General features: G+C 40.2%; 1 protein-coding gene across 1 annotated transcript; it reads left to right on the plus strand.

The window, feature by feature from the left end:
- Nucleotides 1-957: 957 nt before the first annotated feature.
- On the plus strand, nt 958-22078 carry LOC139735471 (uncharacterized). The gene is made up of 15 exons (XM_071646226.1): nt 958-1066; nt 3017-3182; nt 3801-3955; nt 4615-4676; nt 4846-4945; nt 5383-5508; nt 7540-7648; nt 9017-9033; nt 10959-12752; nt 13352-13461; nt 14943-15060; nt 16203-16411; nt 17972-18092; nt 20945-21059; nt 21820-22078. Exons 1-15 carry the CDS (start codon nt 1003-1005, stop codon nt 22076-22078), a joined length of 3525 nt encoding a protein of 1174 aa, XP_071502327.1. The 5' UTR covers nt 958-1002.
- Nucleotides 22079-22280: the final 202 nt, after the last annotated feature.

Genomic DNA, 22280 nt, shown 5'->3' on the forward strand with positions numbered 1-22280 from the left:
GAAACCCCTTCACAAATTCGTACCAAAGATACCAAAATAAATGAAGAAAAAATTAATTAAAAATCAATGATGCAGTTTGGCAAAAAACTGAATAGCTGTAGATATTGAGTAAAAATTCCTCTACAAATTGCATTTTGGTTAGAAGATGAAAGATTTTCTGGTGGAATTTGAGGGGACTATATTTCATTGGGTACGTGCACGGAAAATGGGTGACTTTTTGAGTGACAAGAACTCGTAGTCTGGCTTTTCGTACCCCTGAACAGAATTTGAACTGAATTATCCACCCTGAGAATTTGATGGATGAAAGGGTACATCTAACTTATCCAGGTTAGTGAAGCTGAAACACCTCATTTCTCCCAGCTATTTTACAGAATTTTTTGAAATTTGATTTTTAACACACGTCCCTATGGGGAAATATTTATGGGTGTGAGCCCTATACAGCTGTATTATATCCTCGCTCTGTCAGCACGAACTTGCATTCCCCGCCCATCCCCCTCCCCTACCCTCCCCTACCCTCCCACCGCGCCCCCACCGCCCCCCCCCCCCCCCCACCCCCTTCTCCCAGGGCGGTGAGACGAAACCAGTACCAGTCGCTCCTCTCATCACAAAGCACCACCGGCATGCACCAACGGCCGTCTAGATAGTCTTATTTCTAAGCCCCTTCATATCGATTTGAGATCTGACGAATGATTTAACCGCAGAAAACTGATTATATTTATGATATTCAGTGATATGACAAAATTTAAATAGCACAATGAACCATTTTTTTTGATAATGTAGTTCTTGTAGATGTTTAGAAACACAACATTGTAATAATATTTCATGTAAAAAAACAATAATTCTAGTCTATAGTAGACTAACATTGGCACGAGATTGACAGTCGATCGTGCGAGAAAGTCCAAGCTGTGACTGACGTTTGTATTCGTTGACTTTTTGACTTGCTCGTTAGTCCCATAGTATAATAGGTGGCGTTTGAACAGTCGCGAAGCGGTAAATTCGAAGATGTCGCTCACTCTAACAGAGGCTTGGATCCGAGAAAGGGTCCAGCTGACTCATGATAACCTGGGTAAGTAGCAGTTTATACGTGTGAAATAAGTGATCATTTGAAAGCTAGATGATACTGAAAATATGTTCTTCGCTCACTTTGCCAAGCTAGCGCAGCTGCCAGTGCAGTGTAAATTTAGTGCCAGCTGCCCTTTTTGCGCAGAGTGCAAAAGAGTGGAGCTACGCAACCGAGCTACGACTAGATCTAACGATAACGTTAGATCTAATTTATATGATATACATGTTCGTCGCATCGCAAAGCACAGCAAAAGTAAATTTACAGCACCCATTGATTGTGTAGTCACAGTGTCAGTGATGTTTTGATTAAATCCTCAGTAACGTTAGGGGTCTAAATGCAGATGCAGTAGTGCAGTAATCCCCAATGCAGTAGACTAGTATACAGAGTCACAGCAGCAGAATGACACACAGCCCAGCCAAAGGCAAAGATCAGTCTGTGGTGTATTTTGTCTCGAGTAGATCTAAACAACTCTGCATGTTTGCGGCAGGGGCACTTTCAGTCATCAATGACATCAATAATACAGCTAAACAGGGATCGGAGGTAAAACACTAAAAAACAGATAAATAATCTCATTTGTGCTTAGTCCCACTTCAGAACACAAGCAGGAGAATTAGCAAGTGTTATTCCTTAATCCTTCAATCATGCACGGCTAGTAACCGATCAGTGGGAATGCTGAAGGATGATTGTTCCAATCCTTGTGGGATTCATTTAAGAGTACATTATATATCTACTGTTGTGTGAAAATTATTTGCTTCAGAACGGTCTCATATTCAAGTAATGTGCAGATTAATGCCCCGTCACTGACCAGGGACGCTTACCTGGAAACATTAAACTGCACATTACTTGAATATGAGACCATTCTGAAGCAAATACTTTTCACACAAGAATAGATATATAATGAACTCTTAAATGAATCCCACAAGGATTGGAACAATCATCCCTCAGCATTCCCACTGATTCCCACTGATCAGTTACTAGCCATCCCCTTTAAATGTCAGTGTCAGTGACACCTTATTTTGACATAAAGATACTTATCTGGCCGTCGGGGATATGTTCCTTGGAGACTGCGTCTAATAAAAGATTTCTATGGACAGATGGATCTTTCTGTCTACACCTGATCAGGCCTTTTCATCGATGAATAAAACGGCCCCTGCTGCAAATTGGCACCCTTTACAAAGCCTGCCTCATGGCCTCAATTGGAGTGTTTTTACTTTTAATTTGTCCATGTCATTGGGGATATTTTCCGTATGGCTACATTGAATCCTCAGAGTCAAAAAATGATTTTAAAAAGAAAATCCTCTGGATAAACAGATTCTGTTTTTTTTATCATTGTAAGAATAATTATACAATGTAGATGTTTTCTAGATATACATGTACTAGAGACTAGATCTATATTATGAGATATTTTGTTTGATATTCTTTGTAATCTGGCTTCAGAAATAAAAGCGTGCTTCCTAAATCTAATTTGTACATTGCATTTCTTTCAGACAGCCGTGTGTGGTGTATACCACAAGAAATCCCTACACTACAGTTTGCAGACTCTCACTGTAACCTAGCACTAACAGCCCTAGGTTTGTCATACTGTTCTTCAATTGAACATGATGAGTGACTGAATCCAAGTATTCCTACCATCATGATGGCTACTCAGCCTTCCAAGTAGGCCAAGCAAGTGAGAAATTATCAAAGAAGACTCGGGACAAGACAAGAAGACTAGAATCCTAAGGAGGCTGAAATCATACCAATTACTATCAACTCTTTGAGTTTGATTCTGTGCAGGAGTGGTGTGTTATTCACGATTGACGAGAATCTAGTTGCTCAGGTTGAAGATGTGTGAATTGCCTCATCGTGAATATGTATTATAAATGGAAAAACAAACAAATAAACAAAAACCTTGCCTTTTGGCAAGCCAACCCTTCCTGTATTATTTCTTGCTTGCTTCATTTCAAATTGCAGAGGATGTGAGGTCGCTGTCTCTCCCAGGAACCTACCAGGAGAAAATTGCAAACCTCAGCAGTGCACTGGCCAGTTTCTCCCGCCTGAAACAGCTGGACCTGTCCCGCAATGCTCTCCAAAGTCTTCAGGGCTTGCAGTTTCTCACACTCCTGGAGAAGCTCAACCTGTATCCTTGCTCTACATGTTGTTTTTTTTTGTGTTTTTTTTGTTACTGTTGTTGCTGTTGTCATTGTCATTGTTATTGTTGTTGATGCAGATGTAAATGACTCTGTATTATCCCACTGTGTATGGGAAATACAACCATGTGTCATGAATTGACTCTATAGGGAATTACCATGTGTGCGAGATAAGGGCTTATAGCGAAAAGCCAATTTGTCACAATGCAGGCAAAATAATGCTTTGTACCAGATAGAATGGTTTTATCGAATTTTAATGACTGCTTAGAAGTTTAGAAACTGGAGGCTGTTGAATGTTTAATCATCTTCTCCTTTAGGCATTTGAAGTATTGCTAGCTGCAGTTCTGAATATTTTCTGATGAATAGAGATGATTGAGTATAATCAGCACTATGATCCTATGACCATGCACACCCTATGAAAAATTTTGTCTGCATTTCACTGTTATAATCACACATGATGACATTAATTGATCAGCTGCATTAGTAAGTGTGGTGTTTTATTGCGGTTATATCATCTCTGAACCGAGTGAATATGCTTCAATGAGTAGATCAAGTCACTCCTCAATTCCAGTATCCCTTGAATGACCCTTGACCTTTGAATGACACAGGTACTACAACAATGTAAGCACTCTGCAAGAGCTGAGTCGGCTGCGACACAACACCAGCCTGCAAGAACTGGACCTGAGGCTCAACCCGGTCACCAAGAACGAGCCAGACTACAGGCTCTACCTCGTCCACATGCTACCCAACCTGAGGAAGCTAGGTAAGGATGGGTTAGTGGCATGTTTAGAAGGCTTATATGTCTCTCAGTAGGTGAAATATGAGTGACAGGTGTCTCATAGGTGGGACATGATTGGCAGATGGTGTCGCACAGTTAAATGATCTGTCACATGTGTCGAGCAGCCCTTCATTCTGTCAGCAAGTAACACTTGGTATCCTGAGCGTTATAGGCACATTGAATGAGCAATGGCCCTATACTTCTGTGAAATTGTCGTCCCCTCCCCACACTGTCCTCTCTCTCTCCCTCTGTTTCTGTTTTGTTTGTTTGTTTGTTTTTGCTTGTTTGTTGCAAGTTTGTGTATCAGATACGAGCAGTAATGCCGCAACTAGACCATGCGCTGTTACACAGCGATCGATCTACTGTATGTTTATGATATGTTGTCTCCATCAATGACATGGATTATTTCCCCCTTTTTCTTTGTAAGGTAAATAAGTCTAAAACAAGCAATAAGATAACCCATAGCATAATTATGTTATGGTCGTTTGAATGCTTGTTTCATGATTGTATTAGTGCACAAACACTTTGTCACAACCAATAGCCATGAGATTTACTTCTGTCTTTATTCCAGTGAAGGTGGGTGTGTAGATTTTGCAGAATACCAGTGCATCGTACCATCATCATAATTTGTCATTTTCTTTCAGATGACCGCTCGGTCAGAGAATCGGAGAGAAAGTCGGCTCTACTCCATTTTGATACTGATCAGGTGAAGTGTAGCTCTTTTGTTCATTAATTTGTTATGGATAAGTTGATTGCCAATGGCAGAAAGTGGGTAAAAGATGCCCCTTTAACCAGTTTTGTTTAACTTGTGTGTGTGTATTTGTGTTTATGAAGTATGTTCTACTGTGCTTTTGTTGGTTTGTCTTTTGTTGCAGGCAACCAGTATGACGGAGCACGCACCCTCCCCAGCCAGGGAGAAAGGAAGAAGTGAACTGCCCAGGACCAAACACGTCAGAGGACTCGTAGGGAGATCAGGTAAGCAGGTCATACTGACACCTAGTGCAGCTGTCACTACAGACACAGGAAATGCCCCTTCACTTGTAGATTTATAGAAGGTTACAAAACCCAGACAGGAGTACAATCTGCAAGGGAATATTAAGTAGAGGGGTGACGGTTGAGGTTTGATGACAAGGTTCAGTAGTACAGCAGTAGATGACAGGTTCAAGTCCCGGGGTTCCTTTTTCCGAGGACATGTTTGTTAAATTACAGATCAGCAGTTGCGATCTTACAATTTTCATGATTTGTCAGAGGGAGACAAACTGAAGAAAATGAAAACCTCAGGAGTACAATCCGTTTCCTGACAGTCTTCAAGTCAGACATCTATCCAGACTGGTAGATCTTTTGCATTGTACATCATGAGTGATTTGTTCAATTTTGTCATTTTCTTGTCTTTTCTTTTCTAATCCACTCAGCCATTGAGGATGATGATAGTGACCTCCTTGACCTTTTGGCTAGGACTGATGGAGATTTGTCCAAGCCGCGGCCAATCACAGGCTCTGCATCGGGACTCCCATCAGTGGATGTCCAGTCCAGTCAAGGTAGCAACCATTTCTTGGATTGATGCTGAGACCATTTTTTCTCCTCTTTTTCCCTGGTTCTTTTAAAGGATGATTTTCAGATTTTTACATTTGAACAACTGTAAATTAATTACTGTAGAAGTGGAAATCGTGGTGTTGAAATTTTCGCGCATTTCGCGCAACCAGAAACTAGCACGAAAATAAAAGCACGCGAATATTTTTGCTTGCCATATGTTCCTGTGCGTGATGTCTTGATTCCACAGATTTAAAAACACGCGAAACTTTTCTTACCCGGCCAAGCGCGAAAAATAAGTCGCGCGAAAATATCCACTTTTACAGTATACTGAGTACAGGGTTTCAGAATTTATAGTGATTGGGGTGAGGAACAAGAATGTTGTCAAAATTCATAACAAATTGCAATGAAAAAAGATGATGATGTGGCAGCCTCACCATAAGAATGCATGAGTTGAGGCTCAAGGAAGCAGAACAAAAGGAAAAGGCATGCAGAGATTTCACACAGTTGAACTTGTTCAGCAAGCAGTATCCATTGTAATTGAATTACACTTCTACATTTCTGAAATATGTGAGTCTCTTATGTCATCAACACTGTTCAGTGTAATTTGTTTAAGATTTTTCAGAGTATTGGTTTCTCTGCTCAAGGACCACAATAAATTCCGCAAATCAGTATATGGAGCTGTCGATTTATGTTCTTATATGAAGTGAAATTATGAGAATGGCCTGGAATGCCCCTTTAAATTTAAACCAAAACAAATAGAGTGTGCTCGTTTAGGAGAACACGTATGAACCAATCTATCAAACTAATTCATGTGTTTCAAGTGCAAATGTCTACTTCCTATATGCCGCCTCCACTCAAGGGAGTGTTAATGTCATAGTGATTGTACTATTACTTAGTTGTTAGCTGTGGGAATGCTGATGGACTAAAGTGCTTTACTTAATCATATTACGATACAGAAAACTTTTATTGGTTAGGAAAAGATGTATAATGACAAATTTTTGAGCTTCAACCAACCTTTATATTTGGCTGATGAGCTTCAGTCCACTGCTGAAGACTTTCTCAATCCAAGTAATTCCATCACAATCCAAGTGATCCCTTTGTTGTCTGTCTGGTGATGCTTTGGGATCACTGGAGCATACCATGTAGGTGACAATGTGTCTCCAGGGTCCCTATTCACAGCAGGATTAGTTTGCCTGATCCAGATCCCTTCATTGACTTGCCTTGGCCATAAGTAGGCTTCAGACTCAATTATGTGGGCATCATCCCACCTAATGTTATGACCAGTGTCAATGGCACACACTGCAATGGCTGCATGGCTTGGATAATTAAGTCTACATGCCCTTTTGTGTTCTATTGATCTGTTGTTGAGTGGCCTCCTAGTTTCTCCAATGTAGGTTTCATCACAATCACTGGCACAATCATGATGCATCATGACACATTGATGCCATGCATACTGGCCAAAGAATTGGTATACTGGCACTAGCATTCTTTGCTTTTAATGTACATCAGTGGACTGGTTTAAACTTTGTCATTTCAGTTGTATTGTTCAATAAGAAATATGCCCCAAAATAGTGCCATCTCATCTGCATGATCATCTTTGGTGTACGGTGTTATATTTCTCATGTCTCTACAAAATATCTTCCTTCTGTGTCAGTTTGTTTCTCCTAGTATTGCATGGACTGCACGTCTCATTTATTTCCTCTTCATTGAACAACCTGGTAAATTTGTCAAGCTCAACAGACTTTGCACACTGTTCCTACTTCCCAAATCGTAAAGTAAAATGTAAACTGTTCCATTACTTCCCCTCAGCCTTTTTTTTTTGGTCTTTACAGCCACCCCTATTTTTATTTTGTTTTGTTTTTAATCATAGCACACCTTTTATTCTTTTTATATCATTTAATGAATATTTGTTGATGACTTTGATATGATGTCAGTGTTCATCAATACACATTCATGTATATAGTCCTATGCAAAGATTTTATAGTTCAAGTAGTAAAACTGCCATTTATGATTATCATTATGGGTTGTGTTAACAGACTACCAAAGACTGTACAGTCAGAGGACCCCACCCCACAGGAGTGTTGGTCATCAAGCCCCCTCCAGCCAGTTTACTGAGAGGGACCGTGGCTCATACCATACAGGTGAGTTATCCATGGTCATCTTTGCCGTCACCTCAAATTTACATAATTTGCAAATTGAACCATGTTAGCATTTAGCTTATCAAGATTCATGCTCATACCTTGATAATGCAAAAGCTTATGAGGTACCCCCCCCCCCCCCCCCCTTGGCACCATCCTTATCTACTAATCTTAACTAAAAAATTGTACATTCAATATTTGATTTAACAATCATAGTGTGCTGAGTGTAAATTGCACCATAAAATCATCAGTTGTTAATTTCAGTCCATTATAGTCATTCATTCTGCAGAAGGCTCCCTAAAAGAGCCTCATTCATTCTGCAGGAGGCTCCCTAAAAGAGCCTCATTCATTCTGCAGAAGGCTCCCTAAAAGAGCAACCATTTTCTTCACATCCTGTCGAGAGAATATAGAATCCTCTGAGATTTCTGGCCTTACTTCCACCTAATGAGATGCATGTACCAGACAAGCATCTCTGCGATAGCTCTTTGGGATTCCAAGGCTGATTTTGATATGTGAATGTTGGCAACCTTTATTAGCAAATTCTAGAACAGCAGAGATTATTGTGATGGTGATGAAACTGGTTTTCACCTTCGTTTGCAAAATCACAACTAAATGCAATGTTCCTTCCTTCTGAATTTTTATAGGATATTATTTATGGTTGTTTGTACTTTGGTGTGGTGTGTGTGTTTTTGTGTTTTTGTGTTTTTCCCTACTCTATATTTGTGACCCGCCACAACAAAAGGATCCGAAAGTCGCTGAAGGCTGTGCCAAGAAAATAGAGTTTGAAGTCAGATCATAAAAATTGGTCAAAACCATTATGTTTCGTCTATCATCTGCCGAAATTTTGAAGCTAAATGATCAAAGGAAAGGCAAGAAATTAGCGTTTTTCTGGGCCATGCTTTTCCTACTTTCGGAACAGAACAGAAACGTGTCTGAAGATTTAGATTTAGCACCGCAAATAGACTCCGCCCCTAGAAATGAGGGAGTGATCTTGTTGGTCAGTGCGAGGCATCCTGGTTACTGATTGGTCGTGTGTAGACTGCTGGTGCTAAGCTTGAATGAACATTGCGGCGGTTGTTATGAGCAGACCTTCTATTGTCAAGAGGTGAAAGCTGTTTTACCTCCCTTTGATCACGATTGTGTTGGAAAGAAAACTTTAAAGGTGGTTTTCTCGAAACACTGATTTCCTAGACCACTCAACATGGTCTCATAAAATCATCAATATCTCTACAACTAAGTACTTTTATGAGTCGTGTTATACATGAAATGAAAGTGAAAGAGTAAGGGAATAATGGCGTGTCATTTTCAGAAAATCAACCTCCCTCAACTTTCGGATCCTTTAGTTATAGCGGGTCACATTTGTTTGAATTTGTAGAGTGACTGTTCAACCTGGTTCGATTAATCATGCAACTGTTTTTGGGGATCATAGATTACAATTAATGATACACTGTCCCAATCAATGGCATTTCTTTCACAAAATCAAGAGGAAATCTGGACTGGTCAGAGATGGTCAAAATAACTTTATGCTGTAGGAGTTCAAATGTAGCAATGCGTGTAGTTTCACAGTACTTGAATGTCCTCACATTATTCCTTGGTCATGAGGGTGTACTACATTGAGAAACCACCATTTTTATTTTGTACCATTATTCAAGCATACCTAATCATAGTCACGTACTAGATTTACTCATACATCAGACAGACTGAGGTCCCATTTCATAAAACTTGTTATCAGAAACAACTGCCACATTTCTATGACAAATTTACTCTCAGCCAATCAGGTGCAAGGATTTCTGTAGCTTATAACAACTATTGTAACATGTTATTGATAACAAGTTTTATGAATTGGGGCCCAGATATTCATTCTTTCATAGAGTAGCATGCATACTGAATGATTACTTTCTAATCATTGGCTCTAATATCCATGCTTATTGCATTTAACTCTACGTATTCACTCTCGTGCACACAGAATTTATTCTATGGTCTTTAGTACAATGTAATAAGATTCAATATACTTCAATGGTTTTAATTCACAATGTTGAAAATCTTATTTGATGATAAATGAGCTACCTAAATTTCAAATTGACCCTAATGAGAAGAATATGATAATGATAATATTTAAAAAAATAGATCGAAGAGGACGGTAGGAGTCCCATAGTCAGGCATAAAAGAGATATTGATTTCATGTTGAAGTTTCACGTGCTTTCAAGAAACGGTAGTGTTAGTCCAAAACCTCATATACAAATTAGAGAGGTTGGTGATACTATGCCGGAATAAGTGTTCTACAGATCAGCCCACAAATAGTCACTTACATTGTAATGTGATTCTTTGTAAATTGCAATCGATGATTTCTGTAGAATTAAATTACTGTATTGTCGTAAAACTTAGCTCTGGTGTTTTAAAGAGTGAGGGGCTAAAAGTGCTAAATTATCATCCCAAAATATGGTGTTTTTTTCTTTTTTTAGGCACTATAATATTTAGATTGAACAAACCAATCGCAGAGTTGTGAGGCAGTAACACCATCCTTTCATCTAATTTGCGTAATGCATCACTGTTTTATGAGAACAAGAGAAACTATAGAATCCCATAACTCTTTTATTTTTGTGATTCCAATGAATCTTCTACTGGTCTTCACGTTATGGAGTAGTATTTGAACTTGCATTCGGCACTTTGCATCAAGAGCTCATAATTGAACAAGTGGATTTTTGCACACTATATTTACTCTTGATGACATTATTGATTGATAGGTTATTCTGTGGAGTTATTCTAATCCTCATACATTGCACTATTATTTTTGTATTCTTACCAACCAATCACATTGATTATATATGAATCATCAAAGTCTGTGGGACTCTAAGGCCCACTCAACATTTTCACTGCATTTTCCTTTTCTTTTACCCATTTCTCTGTGCACTGATCCATTCTGTCTGTATTTGTGTCACTGACTTTCAATTTGCCCAATCAAAATGCTGATAATCACATCGTGCCTCTAATTTTTCTTTTGTCTCTCTGACTCCCAACATGATGGAAAATTTGGTGTAATTGCTGACGTTCGGTCCAACTCTGGCAAACTGGTGTAAAACATTGCAACAATTAAACTGCTGGATGTGTAACTGGCGAAATATTGAACTACTATAACAAAAATTGGCCTCTTTTGTTCACTTGATGTTATGCTGGATTGCGACTTTTACCACTGCTTCTGTGTGCCTATAAATTCTGCTATGTGTGCCTGCCGTGTTCCTTTCAAAACCTGCTTCTGCTGGTGCTTTGGTGCTTGTGAATCTCCCCTTGCCCATGAATGTGCATTGCCTATACTGAAGACATAGCGTTAGGCACTGTTCAGGCAGCCAACACCTCACTTGCCAGTGATTCCACAGGAAGTCTCCTAGACATGGACCCCTTGGACCCCCTTGGTGACTCCTTCCACAGCACCCACCTGTCCCCTGCAAAACCTTCCCCTCCAAAACCCTCTCCTCCTCTCGCAGTCAGAGACCCCCTCACCACCCTGCACGATGACCCACCATCCCCAACAGACACTAACACTCTGGTCGAGGAGATCACTAGGAGCATTTCACAAACTTGGCAACCCTCAGACTCCCTGCTCAAGGACAGGAAGGCCTTTGAGGTTGAGCATCGAGACCTTCTCTCACCCTCTGACACTATTAGCCTCATGGGGGATGGCATCACCGACTTTGGAAATGCGAGGCTGTCCTTCTCTCCCTTGGAGGGCAGGAGGAAATTGGACTTTGCTGGTGACTCTCCGAACACTGCTACCTCAAAAGAGACAGTAACAAGCCCCAGTGGTGTAGGCTCAATAGGTCAAGTGTCTCCCCCTCATAGCGTATCAACCTTTAGAAGTGACTTCTCCCTTTCTGAATTGAGTGACGTGGATTATGCTGAACTCCCCCGCATCCCAGCTTCTCAGAGGGAGAAAGGTCCTATTAAGGCTGGCGACATCTACTCATCAATTCGCCTGCAAACTCTCAGCAGGGCCAAAGCACTTAGCCAGACCACTGTACTAACATCATCCCCTGACGGGCAAGGTACTAACACAAATTCTTCTCCTCTTGCAAAAGAATCCAAAAAATCTGTAAGCTTTTTGCTTGGGGATGTTGCAGACACCAGAGACCCAGAATCAGATAAATTGAATTCATCTCTTGATAAGTTAGAGAAGTTGCTTGATTTGACATCAGAGAAGAGCATGCTAGAACCACCAAGCAAGACGGGTACATTAAAAACAGAGCTTTCAAACTCGAATATAAGCATGGGTAGCCCATCAAAGTACTTTAATTCCTCTAGATCTAATGAGATTGATTTGATTCACACATCAGCCTTAATATCAACTCCTCAAGAGGACAGATACTCTGGTCTGGTCAATGGGACTGGGAGGAGGTTGGGCAAGCAGCTTTTCACTGATGACACTAGAACACATACCCCTTCTACTACACCGCTTAAGAAAAGTTCAATACTTAGTGAGACTCAGGGAAAGGACCTAAAGACAGATGCACTAGCAAAGCTGACTGATCCTAAAGCTGAAAATAGAAACACAGCGGCTTCGTACAGTTTCTCGTTGCATGATGATAGTTCCTTGCCAACCTCTTGTGCTACTACCACCCCCTTGCGTGTTTCTCCTCACACCCCTATCAGACCCCTGCACTCCTCCAAGAGTAACCTGCATGCCTCCCCTCCTCGCCCCACTCATCCCTCTTCCCTTTCCCTTCCAGCCACTGTCTCAGTCTCACCCACCCTCACTGACATCACCACTGCCTCTTCAGCTACTAACACTAGCCGCCCGTCGGCAACAGTGAGGGGGAATCCCCTAGTGGACCAGCCTCCCATACCAGACTCACCTGGAGCGGGCAGGGCCGCACCACACCCCGTCGCCATGTCAGACACCTCACTTCATCACGTTCATCACCTATTAACCCCGTCCCCAGAACCATCCCAACATTTACCAGATGCGGAGAGGTCACAGCGGCAGCAAGGTCATCAGAGGTCAAGGGTCGAGGTGGATAGCCGAGGAAGAGTCGACCCCAATCTGAGATTCACAGATGAGGACGATGCCTACACTGCCTTCTCTTCCAAAGTGAACTTCACTCCAAACCCCAAATCAAGTAAGATTTAATTCTTTTTTGAGCAGAGAATTCAGTACCTTTACTGTGAGCTTTTTCTCTTTTTTTTTTTTTTTTTTTTCAAGCATTATCAGCATTATTAGCCCTTAGGCTAAATGCACTTCAAAAAGTCAACAGACTTTAAACCTTTTTAAGATCTCATTTGTATTATGTATTCTCATTTCTGTAACAGAAGTTTTTTTTCAAAACTTAATAAGCAGAAGTAAAGGAGAATATGTCACCACACTAGTTAGACTGAAGTTTGACTTGTTTGCACAACTCAAGAGTAAATGGTGGCTTTACGGAATTCTTAATTTGGATCTTATCCAGCTATCAATTTCTCCACAGTTGCTTACAAATTAATGTATGCATGAAACAAGAATGACACAAAGTTATGGTGGTAGAAACACTGTCAAGGTATGAGTATTGGGTCATTGGTTTTAATGTGATTTTTGTGTTTGTTGTTTGTTTGTTTGTATGTTTGATTTTGCTGTGTTGTAGGTTTCTGTTACGTGAGGCATCACTCTCTTATGTTTTGAGATACTTATGTTATATATAGCCTCTTGAATCTAAATTGGTTTTAATCTCTCCAGGTGAAAGAGCAGAGACCTTGTCTTCATCCTCCTATGACATGCATCCATCCAGTGGGTCAGGTGACCGATCAGGTGACACGTATAGTGAGCCACCTCCAGTTCAGAGAGTCTCCACCAAGGTATGCTACCATCTCTCATCTTCTTCCTTGGTGTGGGCATTACTAATCGTACAATGCAGCTTTGTAGTTGTTAAAGCTGAAATGTATTTCTCAGAAGGGCTCAAATTTCCATCTTCCACCATTTTGGAATTTGCTTGCAATGCATCAGAAGGGTCCACCAAGAAACTTGTCTGGCTGATGATGTGATTTGCCTGGATGATGAGTTGTTTGGAGTATTTTGAGATGAAAGGACTAGGAATGTAAAAGTCAGTGTACCCAACTTTTATTCCTGAAGAGCCCTCTCCATTCAAAAGCAAGTGGGTAGAACATTACATGATGAATGATTGTGCCTTAGCAATCATATTTCTCAGCAAACTGCATGCTATTCACTCTTTTGTGGAAGATCAGTGGATACTGCTATGGCCCGATTTGTTGATTATTGATAGTCAATAAGAAATATTATGTAGCAACTGCAATTAGATTATGTTTTTACATTGCAATACTGTCAGCGTACCATTATGGTTAGTATTTCACATTTTCATCATTACCAAACTGAAATCATGTTACCACAGCATTATTTTCCATTTCTTATGCATACATGTGTGTGAGTTCATTTTAGAGCAAAAATCAACAGGCATATAGATTTGTTTTACCTTTTTGAAAGCAGTACTGGTTATGCTGCGTACTACCAGAAAGTTGGGGCCAGTTCATGTTTCCGTTTATTAAATTGCTTTAAAGGTCCTGTTTACCTTTGGAAGCAGTGATTTAAAAAATGTTCAAGATATCACATTTGATGCATATGTGTAGGTCAGTTGTATCACAAAACATCTAACCATATAAAATTTTTGCAATAAAGCCTAAAATATAAGGAGATATCAGTATCTTTCTCATTAAATCATAACTGTAGACAGGTTAGTCTGGAAACAGTTTTATTATAACTGTTGTTCACATTTTGTGTATTTAACAATACCTAGAATCGCTTATACGGATTCAAATTTTTACAGTGGTTGTTTCTATCCCTAACTCACATTTTAGAACTATTTTAAAACACCAATTTTGGGTTTTTGTTTCTTCTGCAAATGGTAAATTATGCCTTTAAGAGACTGTGGTGCCTTTACCATCAAAAGATTCATATAACTTGGGAAAGTTACCGTAACAAGGTGAAATTCAAATGAATTTTATTATTTTTTATATTCTCATATGTTTATAATTACATGAGTAATATCTGTCATGTGTGAGTCACAGGGGAGAGGTCCTGGAGGACAGATAGCTTATCAAATTGAAAGAATTTTGCAGACCTGAGTTTACAAAGAAACAATAGATGACTAATAGATATAACATTATATTCATGCCACTCTTTTTGATAGTCGATATACTACAGGACAAACAGCTAGTTGACAGTTGTTCAAATGGCAATGCTCATGTAAATAGAGAAAGACATGAGCCATTGAGCGATTGTTACCATCTGTGACCAACCTCGCTTCCATTGTCCCTTCATACAGCAGAATGCAACCTCTGCTCCAGGGCCTGCTCAGAGTACCTTCATGGACAGTCTCCTTGGGTTGGTAGACAGGTACTGGAATGGAAGCAAGTCACTGCATGCACACTCAAAGTTTCAAGGTATGTTACATGAGTCCTATAACATGCTGTTGCTACAATGATTTCTTTGTTTGAACATTTATGGCCACCCTGTGTAGTTATTGTAGCGAGTATTGTCTGGGTAATAAAGTTATTTAAATTACTTGGTGTAATGCTCACAAAAATGTACAGTCAAACCTGTCTATAGCGGCCACCCAAGGGATACGGAAAAAGTGGCCGTTATAGACAGGTGGCCGCTATAGACAGGTAATCCAACTTTGTGTGCATTGCCTACATGTACATGTATCATCGTTGTATATACATGTACATTTATGTGTGTACGTATGCACACGTGTGTATCATGCATAGAACAATGCCGGTATTTATGAAATTGTTGCACAGTACACTAGATGTAGCATGTGCACAGTCATGAGTTAGTGCATTATTGTGACTGAATAAGTGATGAATGCAACGGTGGCGATCACTGAATGTTGCCCAGAAATGACTGGCACGGCTAAAAAGCAGAAAAAACACCCTGAATTATCAGCTCGGCTACGGCTCCATCGGGTTTTTGGCCGCTATAGACAGGTTAAAATCTACCGCGGGAAACAAAATTTGTGGCCGCTGGCCGCGTTAGACAGGTGGCCGCTATACACAGGGTCTTTAACATGGCTTTTCTCTCGGGGGGGATTTTTCAGTGGCCGCTATAGACAGGTGGCCGCTATAGAGAGGTGGCCGCTAAGGCAGGTTTGACTGTACTCCATAATCAATGACATGTGCTTTTAAATGTAGCCTAGCCAACTGAATTAGCTGTTAATCCTATATTCGTGATTATTCATAGGTTTTCTTCAAGTGCCTGTTCAGTTATGTCATTGTTGTTTTTTCTTTTTGTCAGCAATTTCGGATACCAAAGAGCAGATGTGATGAAATGCATCTGATGTATGATATTGCTTGTACTCTGTGCTGTTGCTTTTTTTCCTCTGTCTCCCAACTTTAAATAGAATCTCTCATAAAACTACTTGCTGCTATACAGAATATTGCCCTGTGAAATTCCAGCAGTAATTGACGGTGATTTAGAAGAGGTATATTGTTCCTTCCACATTGATTTTTTTGGTCTTGTAGAAGAATACAATCCAGTATCTTATTTGTTTGCGTGATGTTTTGTTGTCGTTGTTGTCCACCAGCCCAAGCCCATGGACTCTTGGAGAGGTTACTGGCAGAGGTCAGCACCACAAGTCAGGAGCAGCTGGATCGGTTGCAGCTAGACGTGGCCCGCTATGCACAGGAGAATGTTTCACTGAGGAGCAAACTTGGTCCAGCTGGAAGGGCGCCCTCACAGGCCTTTGGAGGAGCTGATTTGCAGACTGCTTTGGACAAGGCACAGAAAGATGTGGTTAGTACCGTACATATAATGGAGCTTTGCCCCAGATAGCTGTGACAAACAGTTTAAAGATATTGACTGATGTGGGAGAGAATATACAGAATATTCTGTCCGAAAGATTTGAAATGATGTTATGTGAAGTTATAAGTCATGAGGCTAAGGCAAGGGATTCATAACCTCCCCGAATTAGTATTTCAAACCCTGAAGTTTGAAGATTCTGCATGTTCCCAAAAACAAAAGTCTAAATCTTATATTTTACCGTTGATCAAATTATTCTGAGAATAATGCATACTTGATTGTCGTAAGATACGTGTGAAGAAACCTTTTTTTCCATAGTAACTGTTTTTGCAGCATCACCAAAAAGCCTGCAGATAGCAAGCTACGCACAGCTATGTGCACATTATGTACCAAAATACTATTCTGCAGTTATATACCACACTGCTTTCTTTGTGAACATCTGTTTACACCAAAGTATTTAATCATGGAAGAATATCTCTAATGATCCACAATGCAAATGTTCCAACTTTTACGTTTTTGCAGTATGTAATACTGGGGTGTTTTTGTTTTTGTTTTGTTTCATTTTTTGGCCAGAAATATTGCAGGTTTCATGAAAAGTATTTTCTCCAAATTATATTGCTACACATGTCCATTGCAGGAAAGGTCTAGATGCTGTTTTCCAAACAAAACTATGTCATTTTAGTCCTCAGAGTACTGCCATATCATTTGCAAGGTTGGCACCCCTCAATATGGCACTGTCCTAACATGAACATTGACATACACTGCAAGGTTACACTGACATCACTGAAAGATGTGCCGTTTGTTTGAGTGATGTATTGGCACCATCCACTTATCTGGGGTGACAATATACATTGTGTATGCTAACTGGCACTTGCTGTGCCAAGAGATGTGATGCGTGTGATTGATGTACCACAGAAACTGTTGTCATGGCAACCATTAGTCACTGGTACCAGTCTCATGAAAGGTTTGACTATTGTGGTTTGAGAAGGTGCTACATCTGAATATCTGTGGTGACAACAGATGCTTGGTTGCATTCAACTCAAGTTACTTGATTAGTGGAACAAGTTAAGTATCTTAATTATCTTGATTATTGTACCCTTTTTCTCTCGATGATAATTAAAGCATTATGTAGCACTTTTGTTACTTAAATTTTACTCCTATTATCAGAATCTGTTATGTAAGTTCCTACATGACAAGACTCCACTGAATTTGAATGCTGACAAGTTGCAGTAAGACATGCTTTTACAGTGATTGAAATAATAGATGGAGTAATTCACAATTTCAAATATCTTTTATGGAATAGGGAGGTTTATTCACACAGTCTTCAAATGTGTGAGTTAGCTTCAAGCTGGAGCATTGTTCAATATGGGAGAAGATTGTCCCAACAGAATTATCATGTAAAAATGAGCTTACAGTGTGTACTCCTACATCACGTGCTTGACTGTGAAGGGATTGTCCAATGTATTGCCAATGTCATTGCATGTTCATGTCAGTATATCTGTCAGAAAGATGCTTGATGACCATGTCTTTCGGTCCGTCTCTCTGTTTGTGCAGGAGTTGTTGCGTCAAGAGCTCCAGGACACCATGGCCCAAAACAGGGACCTCCAGTCCCAGCTGGTTGAGTCTAGGACCAGGTCCTCGGAACTCAGAAATCTCTCTCACACAGAGACCAGAGGTGGGCTGCGTAAACAGAAAAGATCCAAATCATTGAGCAGTTAATAGCTGCAGCTTAGCAGCAGCAACCAATCATTTGTTAAAGGGAAGCAGTCCTGAGATTTTCACTGTACTGATAATTAAGAAGAGTAAAAAATATAACCTTTCACCAATTTATATGCGTGGACATCAAAAATTGTCTCCGTACGCGATTTTTAAAAAATAATTCCTGCAAGCGATCGTGTAAGAGCCTGCCAAAAGGTGCAACGTCATTGATGCCCTACTCTCAAGTTGACAGCCGTGCCTCAGAAAACCAATTTAAGTGTTCAAAATGATCATATCTGATTTTTTCATAAAATGTGACAATATGTGGTTTTTTGTCCCCGCCGAACGAGTTCGAGCAGGGGACTATGAAACGGGCTCCGTACGTGTGTGTGTCCGTCCGTGCGTCCGTGTGTCCGTGCGTCCGTGCGTCCGTGTGTCCGTCCGTGTGTGCGTCCGTGTGTGATCAAAATGTTCAAAATGCTACTCCTTCGCCATTTCTAACCCGATTTTGATTCTGTTTGCTTTATATGATAGCACTACATGGGAGCTTTGAAACTTCTATACAGAATTTCAATTGTGACCTTTGACCTTGACCTTTGACCTATATTGTACATTTTGCTTCAAAATGCTACTCCTTCGCCATTTCTAACCCGATTTTGATTCCATTTGCTTTATATGATGGCACTAGGTGAGGGCTTCAAAACTTCTACACAGAATTTTGACCTTTGACTTCTTTGACCTTTGACCTTGATTTTTGACCTATATCGTACATTTTGCTACAAAATGCTACTCCTTCGCCATTTGTAACCCGATTTCAATTCCGTTTGCTTTAAGTGATGGCACTAGGTGAGGGCTTCAAAACTTCTACACAGAATTTTGACCTTTGACTTCTTTGACCTTTGACCTTGATTTTTGACCTATATTGTACATTTTGCTACAAAATGCTACTCCTTCGCCATTTGTAACCCGATTTCAATTCCGTTTGCTTTAAGTGATGGCACTAGGTGAGGGCTTCAAAACTTCTACACAGAATTTTGACCTTTGACTTCTTTGACCTTTGACCTTGATTTTTGACCTATATTGTACATTTTGCTACAAAATGCTACTCCTTCGCCATTTGTAACCCGATTTCAATTCCGTTTGCTTTAAGTGATAGCACTAGGTGAGGGCTTCAAGACTTCTACACAGAATTTTGACCTTTGACTTCTTTGACCTTTGACCTTGATTTTTGACCTATATTGTACATTGCCTACAAAATGCTACTCCTTCGCCATTTGTAACCCGATTTCAATTCCGTTTGCTTTATGTGATGGCACTAGGTGAGGGCTTCAAAACTTCTACACAGAATTTTGACCTTTGACTTCTTTGACCTTTGACCTTGATTTTTGCCCTATATTGTACATTTTGCTACAAAATGCTACTCCTTTGCCATTTGTAACCCGATTTCAATTCTGTTTGCTTTAAGTGATGGCACTAGGTGAGGGCTTCAAAACTTCTACACAGAATTTTGACCTTTGACTTCTTTGACCTTGATTTTTTTACCTATATTGTACATTGGCTACAAAATGCTACTCCTTCGCCATTTCTAACCCGATTTCGATTCCGTTTGCTTTATGTGATGGCACTAGGTGAGGGCTTCAAAACTTCTACATAGAATTTTGACCTTTGACTTCTTTGACCTTTGACCTTCATCTTTTTACCTATATTGTACATTTTGCTACTAAATGCTACTTCCGGCGGGGACATATATTACGCACCGCGTAATTTCTACTTTTCCTTGTATTATTTCAAACAAAATATTTCAAGCTTATTTATATATACAATTAATATGAAAATAAATAGTAAACATGTATTTATAAATAACTAGGGATGACGAGCAGAACACCGCTGGAAAGAGTTGTGCATCGATGACGTATGACTCTCCGCCAAGACTTGCTCATTTGCAGAGTCACACTTTTTTAACCGAAATGTACGAGCTTATTTGGTGATTTGAAAGTTTGTTTTTGATGAAAGTAGTTCATTGGAGGTACCAACAACAACATATTTTTTTAAATTTCTTGAGGACTGCGTCCCTTTAACATTTTAGCTGGTGTTCTTATGACTACAATCATTATGAATTTAAGATTCCATGTGCAGTGAACCCCATGTTTCTGTGTTTCAGTGATTGTACCGGTAGCAGAAACAAAACATCTCCTTTGTTTTTAGTATACACAGCACTATGTCATTGAAAAAGAAACAAAGTATTCCCTGTATTGCAGCACTTAGAGTAGAAAGAATCCCATTCTTGTTGTTCTTAAATGATAGAATAAAGGTATTCCATGGCAAAGTCAGACCTCTCAGCATCTAAGATTTATTTCTCTAGTGGAGATATTTGTTGTAGGATGTTCTGCTTGTGTGACCTTGATTACAAAATCAAAAATAGAGATATTTTTTCCTTTTGTTTGTTGTAATCAGAGAATCTCATCAATCTTTACACACTGCGAAGCTGTCACTTTGAAATGTGTAGCAGTGAACATTCCAATAGCGTCTCTTTTAATAGAATAGTGTCAAGAATGTTACCAAAGTTATGTTCAGGCAAAGGGCTGCATGAATGCAGTTCTCGCTGGAAGATTTTGTTTTGTTTTGTTTTTCATTTCAACAAGAATGTACCCACATATATGTAACTAGGCATCTCAAGGATTCATTTCATGTTGAATGATACAGTGATAACTTGGGTCACCCTTTTCATATTGGATCATATGTGGTCCTTCAGATGTTACATACAGTCAGTCGGTCCTTCATTATCCACATGTATGCCATTTTTGTCTCCAAAATTGTTTTGTCCTCCAGGTGACCTGTCAGGAGAGGGAGAGAAGCTGAAGGTGGAGAATGACAAGCTGAAGCTGCAGCTCAAACATTTCACCCAGCTCCAGGAGCTGGCCACGATGCTACAGGAGAGCCACAAGTAAGTCTGTTTCTTATCACACCATACCTTCAGGACCCAACTAAGCGGAACATTTCCCACTTGACTATTTTAAGTGGCACACTAGTTTACTATAAGAAGTCACATGCAATGCTCTCCAGGTACACAAGATGTTCAGTACATGAACATGTAAAGCTGTGCACTTCACTGACACCAGCAAGTCAATCTGGGGCCCTAATTGTAGATAGCAGTGTTTTTCAGCAATATGATATATAACTCAGCAAAAGGTATTGTCAGGTACCTTGTTGAAGACCATAGTGCCAGGATTATCCTTGGACATTTTTTTTTTTTTTAATACAGGTAGAGAGTGTCCACTAGTACGGAAAAAGCCAGCATTTAAATTTTGAGCACATGAACAGTTAATTGTTCGCGCTTGTGGCAATCAAACATGCGTTAACACTTTGTTTCAATGTCCGTGATAAAAAGACGCAGTACCTATTAAAGACGTCAGAATTGTGCAGAGAATAATGATGTGATAAGTGTAGAAGCTCATTTTCTATCACCGAACTTACTCCTATCTCTCACTCTCTATACCCCCTTTCCCCTCTTCTTCTACCCCAACCACCCCACTCCCACACTGACCCACTATCCTCCTTTCCCTGTATCCCTTCCCTTTTCTCAATCCCAATCTCTATCACTTACTTGCAACCTCTCCTTCTTTCCTATCCCCCCATCCTTACCTCCCTCTCACCCCTCCTCCCCCCCCCCCCCCCCCCCCTTCTCCCCTGCCTCCCTTCTCCAGGTCTCTGGTGACAACCAACGACCATCTCCTGAAGGAGCTGGAAGAAACCAAACAGCGCCACCTGGAGGAGGTCAAGCAGCTCCACTGGTCTTACTCCCAGCTCAAACAGACCGTTGACATCTCCTCCCTCCACGCCCCATCCCACACCCCAGTCAGGGCCAACGCCCACTCCGCCAGCAGTGAGGGAAGTCCCCCTGGGGGCGGCTACTCGCCCGGCAAGAAGGTTAGGGGCTTTAGTTACAGCAATGGTACAATGTGAAGGAGTGTTGAATGAATTGAACAAATTAAACATGGGCACTGATACCCTATCTGATTGTGAATGTTATTTCCAAGGTAAGGGCCTGCATTTAATACGAAATGCTGTGGATTCAATCTTTAGAACACACAAAATATTTTATCAAACTCTCATTGAAGTGTCACTTGTTTTTTCCTTCCTTGAAGATTTGAATTTGCTTCTTATG

This window comes from Diadema antillarum, unplaced genomic scaffold (genome assembly GCF_040938485.1).
Source record: "Diadema antillarum isolate AM-2024a unplaced genomic scaffold, OU_Dant_1.0 seq00000581_RagTag, whole genome shotgun sequence".
NCBI classification, from domain to species: Eukaryota; Metazoa; Echinodermata; class Echinoidea; order Diadematoida; family Diadematidae; genus Diadema; species Diadema antillarum.

Bases quoted from the DNA above. Each gene is read 5' to 3' on its own strand.
- LOC139735471 (XM_071646226.1), top strand. From the start codon at position 1,003: ATGTCGCTCACTCTAACAGAGGCTTGGATCCGAGAAAGGGTCCAGCTG. The intron at 3,183-3,800 runs GTATCCTTGCTC...TGAATGACACAG, and splicing joins CTCCTGGAGAAGCTCAACCT to GTACTACAACAATGTAAGCA. The intron at 13,462-14,942 runs GTATGCTACCAT...CCCTTCATACAG, and splicing joins TTCAGAGAGTCTCCACCAAG to CAGAATGCAACCTCTGCTCC.